The sequence below is a fragment of the Pongo pygmaeus genome, chromosome 21 (genome assembly GCF_028885625.2).
Source record: "Pongo pygmaeus isolate AG05252 chromosome 21, NHGRI_mPonPyg2-v2.0_pri, whole genome shotgun sequence".
Classification (NCBI taxonomy): Eukaryota; Metazoa; Chordata; class Mammalia; order Primates; family Hominidae; genus Pongo; species Pongo pygmaeus.
In genome coordinates, this window is record NC_072394.2 from 19,960,563 (window position 1) to 19,973,002 (window position 12,440).

Below are 12,440 nucleotides of genomic sequence, written 5' to 3' on the forward strand. Positions count from 1 at the left end.
AGAGGGGCGTGGCCATGCTGTCATCCAGGCCTGAGCTGGGCAGCGTGGGAGCCCAGATGACCAACTCTGCTCCAAAAAGAGGTGATGTCTGAGTGTGGCCACGGGTGAAATTGCTGGGGAGCCACATCTCTGTGGGTGTCAGCGCACTCAAAGGCCAATTCAGAATGCACATTTTTCTCCAGAGGCAGGGAGGAGTTGGGCATCCTGAGTCTTGCTGTGTTCCTCAAACACTCTCCAAGCAAGAAAGGCCCCACTGAATACGTCAGTGCCACCCCACTCAGGAGACCCGGCTCCCTGGATCAGCTCCTTCAAGGCACTAAGAAGTGCCATCTGTCTGGCCGGGAGCTCTCCCTGGGCATATTGGAGATAGCCTCAGGCCCCACAGCCACCTCTGTGTTAGAAACTGGGTGTGCCCTTCCTAAATATCCTCTGGGTAACGCCTGCTTACTCAGGTGAGCCAAGCTGAACAGCCTTCCACACACAGCCTGGAGGAGTGGCTGTACCTGAGAGGGAAAAGTGAGAGCCCCAGCGCACTTTCATTCGTCACTCCTACTGCCAGCATGGTCTCAGGCCCCCCATGTCCTGCAGGAAGGACCCTGTGGTCTGAGCTGCTGAATGTGGAATCCTCCAGCTGTAGGATGAGGCTACACGTTTTGCCTCTTCATGACCCATTTTTCAAATAAAATACACAAAGCAGAGAACCATCACTGGGGCTCTCTTGGGTCCTGGACCCCAGAGTTTCCCGGAGGGCATCACACCCTTCTTACTGCCCGAAAGCACTTTGAGCAGTAGAGGACCACCGCGTCTGTCAGTTGTCCACACCACCAGGGCTTATTGTGCTTCTCCTTGTACCCATTCCTCATGCTGTTCACACATCCATCTGCCTGAACTGCCTCTATGATGATCACATCCCACTTAAGCCTTTCTTCCACATGCCTATTGCTTACTATGAGCCTCTAAACAAGACCCGCCCCCCTAACTTTATCTCGCTGGCCTCGTCCTCTGCTTCCTAAACACTACCTGTGCCGTTTCCTCCTTCTGGAACATCTCCCCTGCACAGCATAACCTGTTGATTTTTTCAAACCTCTGTATTACAGAAAACTTCAAACACACATGAAAGGAGAGAGGATTCTATAATGAATCACGTGCACCCATCAACCAACTTTGGTGGTCAGCCCACAGCCAGTCTTATTTTCTCAGTATGGTATACACTTCTATTTCAGTGATCAGTCCACAGCCAGTCTTGTTTTCTCAGTATGGTATACAGCACACCTTCATTCATGACTCCTGCTGCCAGTCTTGTTTTCCCTGTATGGTATATGCTCCTCCCTCAGTGGTCAGTCCACAGCCAGTCTTGTTTTCCCTGTATGGTATATGCTCCTCCCTCAGTGGTCAGTCCACAGCCAGTCTTGTTTTCCCTGTATGGTATACAGCACACCTTCATTCATAACTCCTGCTGCCAGTCTTGTTTTCTCAGTATGGTATACACTCCTCCTTCAGTGATCAGAGATGGTCAGAGATGACCCCAGGTAATGGCTGTCAGATGGGGCTCCAGATGGCACTGCTGGTGGGTTCATCGGGGATCCCTGCTGTCCCACATCCCATGAGACAGAGAGGTCATTGGCAAGATGAAGGAGGGATGCCTGATCCTAGAGCCTCACGAGGCTGGAAGTGTACTTGAGGGGGTACACTTTGGGAGGTGTTTCTGCCGTCACCTGTGGTACCTTGCCTTTCTGCTTACATCTTGTGGTTCCTTGACATCCTAGGATGTGAAGGAGGAGGAGGAATTCCAGATGAGAATTCCAATTGAGATGATCGGTGGTCAGCCCACAGTCTTCTTTTCTCGGTATGGTGTGCACTTCTCCTTCCTATCCAGATGATTTTAAACAAGTCCCAGACAGTGTATCTTTTATTTCATCTGTAAATACTTTAGCATGAATCTCCACATAGATAGCTCTTCTTTTTATGTTTCATTTTAGTTCATTTTTTTTTAAATTTTTTATTATCTTAGCATAAAATTTACCATCTTAACAATTTTTAAGTGTACAGTTGGGTAGTATTAAGTACACTTATAATGTGTAACCATCACCACCATCTATCCACCATCTATCTCTATATCCCTTTTCATTCCATACCTATTAAATAATAACTCTTCACTCCACTCCCATCCCCTGGAAACCACACTTTTGATGACTTTTGAGTACTTTTAATGACTCTAAGTACCTCACATTGATGGAATCATACAGCATATATCTTTATGTGACTAGCTTATTTCACTTAGAGTAATGTCCTCAAGGTCCATCCATGCTGTGGCCTATGTGAGAATTCCCTTCCTTTTTTAAGACTGAGCAACACTCCATTGAATGTAGATAGCACATTTTGCTTATCCATTCATCCACAGACACTTGAGATGCTTTCACATTTCAACCATTATGAATAGTGCTGCTATGAACATGGCATGCAAGTATCTCCTCAAGACCCTGTTTTCAACTCCTTTTGGTATATATCCAGAAGTGGAATTTCTGGACCATATGGTAATTCTATTTTTAATTATTTGAGGAACTGCCATACTGTTTTCCAAAGCGACTACACCGTTTTTCATTCCCACCAGCAGTGCACAAAGATTCCGGTTTTTTCACATCCTCACCAACACTTGTTATTTTCCATTATTTTTATTTTTTTTAACAGTAGCCATCCCAGTGAGTATGAGGTCATATCTCATATGTAGTTTTGATTTTTGTTTCCCGTTATTAGTGATGTTGAGCATCTTTTCCTGGGCTTATTGGCCATCTGTATATCTTCTTTGGAGAAATGTCTATTCAAGACCTTTGCCAGTTTTTGAATCAGATTATTTTTTGTTGTTGAGTTTTAGCCATTCTCTATATATCCCGAGTATTAATTCCTTATTAGATATATGATTTGCAAATGTTTTCTCCTATTCTACGGCTCACTTTCTTACTCTGTTGATATTGTCTATTGATGCACAAAAATTTCTAAATTGTTACGAAGTCCAACTTGTTTTTTCTTTTGTTGCCCCTGCCTTTGGTGTCACATCCAAGAAATCATTGACAAATCCAATGTCATGAAGCTTTTGCCCTGTTTTCTTCTAAGAGTTTTATGGTTTTAGATTTTACATTTAGGTGATTGATTTATTTGGGTTGGTTTTTGAATATGGTGTTAGGTAAGGGTTCAACTTCATTCTTTTGCATGTGGATATCCAATTTTTTAGCACCGTTTGTTGAAAAAAAAGTCCTTTCCCTATTGAATGGTGTTGGCACACTTGTTAAAAATCATTTGATTGCATAAGCAAGGGTTTATTTCTGGGCTATTTTATTCACTTGGTCTATATGTGTGTATTTATGCCATATCACACTGTTTTATTCTAGTGCCATTGTAGTAAGTCTTAAAATCAGGAGTATTTATGCCATATCACACTGTTTTGATTCTAGTGCCATTGTAGTAAGTCTTAAAATCAGGAGGTGTGAGTACTCCTACTTTGTTCTAAGTCCAGCCTGAGCTCCTTGAGATTCCATATGAATGTTAGAATGGGTTTTTCTGTTTCTGCAGACAACATCATTGAGATTTTGCTACTGATCGCAATGAATCTATAGATAACTTTGGGTAGTACTGACATCCTAGCAATGTTAAGGTTCCCAATGCATGAATGTGGAATGTCTTCCCATTTATTTGTGTCTTCTTTAATTTTTTTCAGCAGTGTTTTTTGTTTGTTTGTTTGTTTGTTTGTTTTTGAGATGGAGTCTTGCTCTGTCATCCAGGCTGGAGTCCAGTGGCACAATCTCAGCTCACTGCAACCTCTGCCTTCTGTGTTCAAGAAATTCTTCTGCCTCGGCCTCATGAGTAGCTGGGATTACAGGCGACCACCACCACACCCAGCTAATTTTTGTATTTTTGGTAGAGATAGGGTTTCACCATGATGTTGGCCAGGCTGGTTTCGAAATCCTGACCTCAAGTGATCTGCCCACTTCAGCCTCCCAAAGTACTGAGATTACAGGCATGATCCACCATGCCCTGCCTCAGCAATGTTTTGATGACTTCATTGTATGAGTCCTTCACCTCATTGGTTCAATTAATTCTGAAGTATTGTGTTCTTTTTGATGCTATTGTAAATGAATTTTTAAAAAATTTCTCATTGTGGTTTTGATTTGCATTTCTCTGATGGCCAGTGATGATGAGCATTTTTTCATGGTCTTTTGGCTGCATAAATGTCTTCTTTTGAGAAGTGTCTGTTCATATCCTTCACCCACTTTTTGATGGGGTTGTTTGTTTTTTCTTGTAAATTTGTTTGAGTTCATTGTAGATTCTGGATATTAGCCCTTTGTCAGATGAGTAGGTTACGAAAATTTTCTCCCAATTTGTAGGTTGCCTGTTCACTCTGATGGTAGTTTCTTTTGCTGTGCAGAAGCTCTTGAGTTTAATTAGATCCCATTTGTCAATTTTGGCTTTTGTTGCCATTGCTTTTGGTGTTTTAGACATGAAGTCCTTGCCCACGCCTACGTCCTGAATGGTAATGCCTAGGTTTTCTTCTAGGGTTTTTATGGTTTTAGGTCTAATGTTTAAGTCTTTAATCCATCTTGAATTGATTTTTGTATAAGGTGTAAGGAAAGGGATCCAGTTTCAGCTTTCTACATATGGCTAGCCAGTTTTCCCAGCACCATTTATTAAATAGGGAATCCTTTCCCCATTGCTTGTTTTTCTCAGGTTTGTCAAAGATCAGATAGTTGTAGATATGCAGCATTATTTCTGACAGCTCTGTTCTGTTCCATTGATCTATATCTCTGTTTTGGTACCAGTACCATGCTGTTTTGGTTACTGTAGCCTCGTAGTATAGTTTGAAGTCAGGTAGCGTGATGCCTCCAGCTTTGTTCTTTTGGCTTAGGATTGACTTGGCGATGTGGGCTCTTTTTTGGTTCCATATGAACTTTAAGGTAGTTTTTTCCAATTCTGTGAAAAAAGTCATTGGTAGCTTGATGGGGATGGCATTGAATCTATAAATTACCTTGGGCAGTATGGCCATTTTCACGATATTGATTCTTCCTACCCATGAGCATGGAATGTTCTTCCATTTGTTTGTATCCTCTTTTATTTCCTTGAGCAGTGGTTTGTAGTTCTCCTTGAAGAGGTCCTTCACGTCCCTTGTAAGTTGGATTCCTAAGTATTTTAATCTCTTTGAAGCAATTGTGAATGGGAGTTCACTCATGATTTGGCTCTCTGTTTGTCTGTTATTGGTGTATAAGAATGCTTGTGAGTTTTGTACATTGATTTTGTATCCTGAGACTTTGCTGAAGTTGCCTATCAGCTTAAGGAGATTTTGGGCTGAGACAATGGGGTTTTCTAGATATACCATCATGTCATCTGCAAACAGGGACAATTTGACTTCCTCTTTTCCTAATTGAATACCCTTTATTTCCTTCTCCTGCCTAATTGCCCTGGCCAGAACTTCCAACTCTATGTTGAATAGGAGTGGTGAGAGAGGGCATCCCTGTCTTGTGCCAGTTTTCAAAGGGAATGATTCCAGTTTTTGCCCATTCAGTATGATATTGGCTGTGGGTTTGTCATAGATAGCTCTTATTATTTTGAGATATGTCCCATCAATACCTAATTTATTGAGAGTTTTTAGCATGAAGTGTTGTTGAATTTTGTCAAAGGCCTTTTCTGCATCTATTGAGATAATCATGTGGTTTTTGTCTTTGGTTCTGTTTATATGCTGGATTACATTTATTGATTTGCATATATTGAACCAGTCTTGCATCCCAGGGATGAAGCCCACTTGATCATGGTGGATAAGCTTTTTGATGTGCTGCTGGATTTGGTTTGCCAGTATTTTATTGAGGATTTTTGCATCAATGTTCATCAAGGATATTGGTCTAAAATTCTCCTTTTTGGTTGTGTCTCTGCCAGGCTTTGGTATCAGGATGATGCTGGCCTCATAAAATGAGTTAGGGAGGATTCCCTCTTTTTCTGTTGATTGGAATAGTTTCAGAAGGAATGGTACCAGTTCCTTCTTGTACCTCTGGTAGAATTTGGCTGTGAATCCATCTGGTTCTGGACTCTTTTTGGTTGGTAAGCTATTGATTATTGCCACAATTTCAGCTCCTGTTATTGGTCTATTCAGAGATTCAACTTCTTCCTGGTTTAGTCTTGGGAGAGTGTATGTGTCCAGGAATTTATCCATTTCCTCTAGATTTTCTAGTTTATTTGCGTAGAGGTGTTTGTAGTGTTCTCTGTTGGTAGTTTGTATTTCTGTGGGATCGGTGGTGATATCCCCTTGATCATTTTTTATTGTGTCTATTTGATTCTTCTCTCTTTTTTTCTTTATTAGTCTTGCTAGCGGTCTATCAGTTTTGTTGATCCTTTCAAAAAACCAGCTCCTGGATTCATTAATTTTTTGAAGGGTTTTTTGTGTCTCCATTTCCTTCAGTTCTGCTCTGATTTTAGTTATTTCTTGCCTTCTGCTAGCTTTTGAATGTGTTTGCTCTTGCTTTTCTAGTTCTTTTAATTGTGATGTTAGCGTGTCAATTTTGGATCTTTCCTGCTTTCTCTTGTGGGCATTTAGTGCTATAAATTTCCCTCTACACACTGCTTTGAATGTGTCCCAGAGATTCTGGTATGTGTGTCTTTGTTCTCATTGGTTTCAAAGAACATCTTTATTTCTGCCTTCATTTCGTTATGTACCCAGTAGTCAGTCATTCATGAGCAGGTTGTTCAGTTTATTCAGTTTCCATACCATCTCACACCAGTTAGAATGGCAATCATTAAAAAGTCAGGAAACAACAGGTGCTGGAAAGGATGTGGAGAAATAGGAACACTTTTACACTGTTGGTGGGACTGTAAACTAGTTCAATCATTGTGGAAGTCAGTATGGCGATTCCTTAGGGATCTAGAACTAGAAATACCATTTGACCCAGCCATCCCATTACTGGGTATATACCCAAAGGACTATAAATCATGCTGCTATAAAGACACATGCACACGTATGTTTATTGCGGCACTATTCACAATAGCAAAGACTTGGAACCAACCCAAATGTCCAACAATGATAGACTGGATTAAGAAAATGTGGCACATATACACCATGGAATACTATGCAGCCATAAAAAATGATGAGTTCATGTCCTTTGTAGGGACATGGATGAAACTGGAAATCATCATTCTCAGTAAACTATCGCAAGGACAAAAAACCAAACACCGCATGTTCTCATTCACAGATGGGAATTGAACAATGAGAACACATGGACACAGGAAGGGGAACATCACACTCTGGGGACTGTTGTGGGGTGGGGGGAGGGGGGAGGGATAGCATTAGGAGATATACCTAATGCTAAATGGCAAGTTAATGGGTGCAGCACACCAGCATGGCACATGTATACATATGTAACTAACCTGCACATTGTGCACATGTACCCTAAAACTTAAAGTATAATAAAAAAAAATTTCTTTTCAGATTCTTCATTGTTAGTATATAGAAATGCAGCTGATTTTTGTGTATTAACTTTGTATCCTGCTACTTTGCTAATTTCATTTATTAGTTCTAACAGATTTTTTTTATGGAATCTTTAGTGTTTTCTATATGTGAGATCATACTTCTTCCTTTCCAATTAAGTGCCTTTTATTTCTTTTTCTTGCCTAATTTCTCTGGCTACAATTTTTAGTACAGTGTTCGATAAAAGTGGGAAATGTGGACATCTTTGCCTTGTTCTTGATGTCACGGGTGCTTTCACCATTAAGTATGATGTTCACTGTGGATTTTTCAAATATAACTTTTATATTGTTTAGGTAATTTCTTTCTATTCCTAGTTCGTTTCATGTTTTTATCATGAAAGGGAAAAGCATCAATGCTTTTCCAGAAATGCTTAGTAGAAAAGCATTAAATTCTTTTTCTATGTCAATAGAGATAATCATGTATTTTTTATCTTTCATTGTGTTAATGTGGTGTATTACAATGATTGATTTTCATGATTTTAACCCTCCTTGCATTCCAGAAATAAATCTCACTTGATCATGGTATATGATTCCTTTAATATGCCGCTTAATTCAGTTTAGTAGTATGTTGTTGGGAGTTTTACATCAGTGTTCATAAGGGATATGGGTCTGTAATGTTCCTATGGTGTCTTATCTGGCTTTGGTGTCAAGGTAATGCTGACCTCATGGAATGACTTAGGAAGTGCTCACTCCTCTTCAGTATTTTTGGAAAAGTTTGAGAAGGACTGGTATTAGTTCTTTAAATGTTTGCTACAATTCACCACTGAAGCCATTTTGTGGAAAATTTCTATCTATTGCCATAAAACTCCAAAACTCTTTGACTAAGACATAAAAAATCAGAGCTGAGAGGGACCTGAAAGCTTTCCTTGCTCAATCACCCCATTAATAATTCCACTTTCATAAGCCACTTGCCCACAGTCAGATATTTAGCAGCAAAACTAGGGCTGAATCCCTGGCCTCCTGACTCATAGTAAAGTGTTCTTTATACCGTGACAGTCTCCAAGTAAAAAAATGTATATGTGTTTATGTAGAATATAAAATTTGTATAGAATATGTTGTATGCCTACTTTCTGACTTATATTTTTCTTTCACAACCCCTCAATTTTCCCACTCACCTGATATTCACCCCAACTCATGGTTAGCTGTGCATGTTAGTAACTCCCCAGGAGAGTTCTTACAATAGTGATACAGAAAGAGACTAAGAACTAGGGACTCAATTACAAGGCCACAGAGGCCCCTCTCCATCCCGTCTCCTCCTCCAGCTGCCTTCCTCTGTAAAGAAGCAGGTGGAGCATGACTGGCCAGTGATGCATTTAAGGCAGCTTCCTCTGCCAAGCTCAAAACCAGACTCCAAGTCTTATAAGATGATGACACGGGGAACTCAGCGGTTGATGCAGCCCAGAAAGTGTTTGGTCAAGAGAAGGGAGCATCCTAGGCATAGCAGAGACTGCTTATGCAGAAATAAAGAGTCAGGCAGGAGGCTTTCATCTCTGTAGCTACTGGTTCTGAGTATCATCGACTGATAAAAAAATAAATAAAAAATCCCACAAAAGTTATAAAGGGAATTGGAAGAACAGTAGCACTGTCCTGGGGCAAGACTCCAGAGTGCATTGGTACAGAGAGCCATGTGGGTAACCCTAGATGGCAGCCTCATTAGAGGCATTCTCTCTCCTCCCATCAACCCGGTTTCATCTCTGAGCAGATGAACCCAGGCCCAGGGAAAGGCTCTGAGCAGGTAAGAGTTGGTACCAGCAAACATGGAAGGAAATGAGCTAATGGGAATTATGAAGCAAAGGCAATATATATGACAAACCAGTCTGTGTTGAAAGAGATATCGAAGGATGCAGAAATGACAAAATAAAATTCCATTAATTTTGATCCCTTTCATTCATACTTAGTCGTAATTTATGATACTCAAAGTTGAAAAAATTCACTTCAATAAGAAAAAAGTTGTTCTTTTAAAAAAATAAATTGTTTGATATAATTTGAGTACATTTTAAAATTTAGTAAATAATCAGTTGTAAAATCAGCTTGCTCAGCAGGCCAAAACGTGCACTGTACACTGTAGCCCAGCACCTCCTCAGCTTTAATGTGCAGACTCATCAGCTGGGATCGTGTTAAAGTGCAGATTCTGATTTAGTAGGTGCAGGTGCTACTCAAGATTCTGCATTTCCAACAAGCTCCCAGCTGGTGCTGATGCTGCTGGTTCTCAGCAAATTCTGAGTGGCCAACTATAGAGAGCACCCTAGGAGACCAAGCTGTGCCTCTCTCAAGATGCCTCAGTATCAGATTCGTGTTTGGGACTTGACACCTCAAGATCATCACTAAGTAGAGATTATTACAATCACATAATTTCCTGCTTGAATGAACAGCCATGTACCTGGGAAGAGCTAATCCCCATTACAGATTTGCAGTTCTGTTTTCCTATGGACTTGTCAGATGCTAATGTGATTGGGTTTACCCGTGGGTTTCAGGATGTCTGCTAGCAATCAAAGGTTCCTCTAGGCTGCAAGGGAGCCAATTCCTGCAGTCTCCTTCATTTGGAAGCAGAGACTTTATAGATTCAGGTAATCAATTTCTGCTAACTCTGGCTAGCCGCCCCAACAGACCCTTTTTAACATTCACTGAATAGGTAGGACTGCATTTTATCTAACTCTCACAGTTACTATGCGTTTATCAGCTGGCTGGTACAGTCTGAAACAATGTGGGTCTGGGTGATTAGCTTGTTTTCAAGTGTGATTCTCTTGTCTCATCTCTGTTTTCTCCTCCTCCAGGAGAAATGGGTTCCCTGAGACAAGTGTAACCTACATGCCCAGCCCGCCAGCCTGACACCCAGCCGGGGAGAGAGGACCATGGATGGCATCATTGAACAGAAGAGCATGCTGGTGCACAGTAAAATCAGTGATGCTGGCAAGAGGAATGGTTTAATTAACACCAGAAACTTGATGGCCGAGAGCAGAGATGGTCTGGTGTCTGTTTACCCAGCGCCCCAGTACCAGAGCCACCGGGTGGGGGCCAGCACAGTGCCGGCCAGCCTGGACAGCAGCAGGAGTGAGCCAGTGCAGCAGCTGCTGGACCCCAACACCCTGCAGCAGTCGGTGGAGTCCCGCTACCGGCCCAACATCATCCTCTATTCAGAGGGCGTGCTGCGCTCCTGGGGGGATGGTGTGGCTGCCGACTGCTGCGAGACCACCTTCATCGAGGACCGGTCGCCCACCAAAGACAGCCTCGAGTACCCCGATGGGAAGTTCATCGACCTCTCAGCTGATGACATAAAAATCCACACCCTGTCCTACGACGTGGAGGAGGAGGAGGAGTTCCAGGAGCTGGAGGTCAGAGGATGTGTTTGTCAGAGGCCCTCTAGGAATGTGTGATGGGGATTCTAGGGAGGGCAGGAGCCATGAATGCCTGGCAAAAGTTAGGGAATGAAACTAGTGTGCAAAAATGCAGAAACCAAAGGCAGTCTTGGTGCCCTTCACTCTTGAATTCTTGTGGAAGATAGAAGGAGAGGAAACACTTTGATTAACAGAAAGCCAGGGGCGCTTCAGCAGTGATTCTGGTATGAGATGACCCCAGGTAATGGCTGCAGATGGCAGTGCTGGTGGGTTCATCGGTTTTCCCTCCTCTCCAGCATCCCATGAGACAGAGAGGTCATTGACAAGATGAGAGAGGGACGCCTGATCCTAGAGCCACATGAGGCTTGAAATATACTTGACGGGGGACACTTTGGGAGGTGCTTCTACTGTCACCTGTGGTTCCTTGACTTTGCATTCCACAGTTACTACTGAGAGATTGTTGATAGAGCTGAACCGTGCTAGAAGAAAGTGTAGGTACTGATAGCCTGAAGGGAAGATAAGTTGACTTCTTAGATGACTCACTTCTTTAATGGACTGGAGGGCAGGTGACAGCATTTGAATTACATGCACAGAGATGTACACACTGCACGTTGGATATAGTGTGGTAGGCACAGTGGTTGCTGGGGTGTGTGGCACATTGTCCCCCCAGGGCAGCACCAGTGAGAGGGTGAGAGCAGCTGCTGCAGGCCATGGACTAGCAGTTTGCTGCCCATGCCCCCCAAATCATTCCACTGCAGTGAGGCCAGGGGTGTTTTCCCAGGACGTGATGTCGGGGAAACACGCGCCAGGCTTTCCGTCAGTTTGGTGGGAAAGGAAACCACCGAGCAGGTCCAACCTTCAGAGGCAGTGTGTGGCCGAAAGGGGAAGGGATGTCTGTTTTTCACTAAGGTAGGCAAGAACATTGTTGTAGGTGGAGAGGAAATGTTCAGAATGGAAAATTCAGGATTGTGGCCAGCGGCTGGGGAGTGGTCTTGGGGAGGCAGGAGCTGAACTCCAAGCATGTATGTGTGAGAGCTGGCCTCTCAGAAGAAGTCCGCATGCTGGCCTGGGAGAGAAGAAAAGGGTGGGGTAAGGGAAACTTTGAAGGGCTCTGGGTTGAAGAGGAAGAAAAGGAGGGGTTCATGTTGGCTGAGCATCAGCACAGCCAGAGAAGCTCCTGGGGTGTGAGGAGATTGCAGACAGTCTAGAGCAATGAATTGGGGGAAGTGCCCATTCTAGAAAAGACTCCTGGAGAAACTGCCCAGCTGCAGTATGAGTTCGTGTGAGGATCTGGTCAGACCCAGGGCTCCGTGACTTTCTCCAGCCATGTGGGACCATCTTTAGCAGGTGAGGCTCCCTTGGCAAGGTGTACTCTGCCTGGAAGGTGGAGGAGGCAGGAGAAAGAAATAGGGAGGAAGTTTGGAGCAGAATCAGACCCACAACCATGGGACCCCACACTTGATGGAAAGGCCGGAGAAATTGCAAGGGAATGACAGACAGGCCAAGGAGACCAGAGGATCAGGATTGGAGACCCCATTGAGAACCAGGAGCTGAGAGATCCAGCTTTAGTCAGGAGGGAGGATTAGAAATGGAGAGGGAAACTTC

The 12,440-nt window shown here is 42.9% G+C and overlaps 1 protein-coding gene across 6 annotated transcripts in view; it reads left to right on the forward strand.

Annotated features, from left to right (window-relative positions):
• SYNDIG1 (synapse differentiation inducing 1) overlaps positions 1 to 12,440 on the forward strand; it is a 199,584-nt gene that overhangs the window by 70,216 nt on the left and 116,928 nt on the right. For all 6 annotated transcript variants that reach the window (XM_054468080.2, XM_054468078.2, XM_054468077.2 and 3 more), the window contains one exon: positions 10,275 to 10,832. In XM_054468080.2, coding sequence (XP_054324055.1) covers positions 10,353 to 10,832 — 480 coding nt within the window. In that variant the 5' untranslated portion in view covers positions 10,275 to 10,352. The remainder of the gene's footprint in view (positions 1 to 10,274; positions 10,833 to 12,440) is intronic.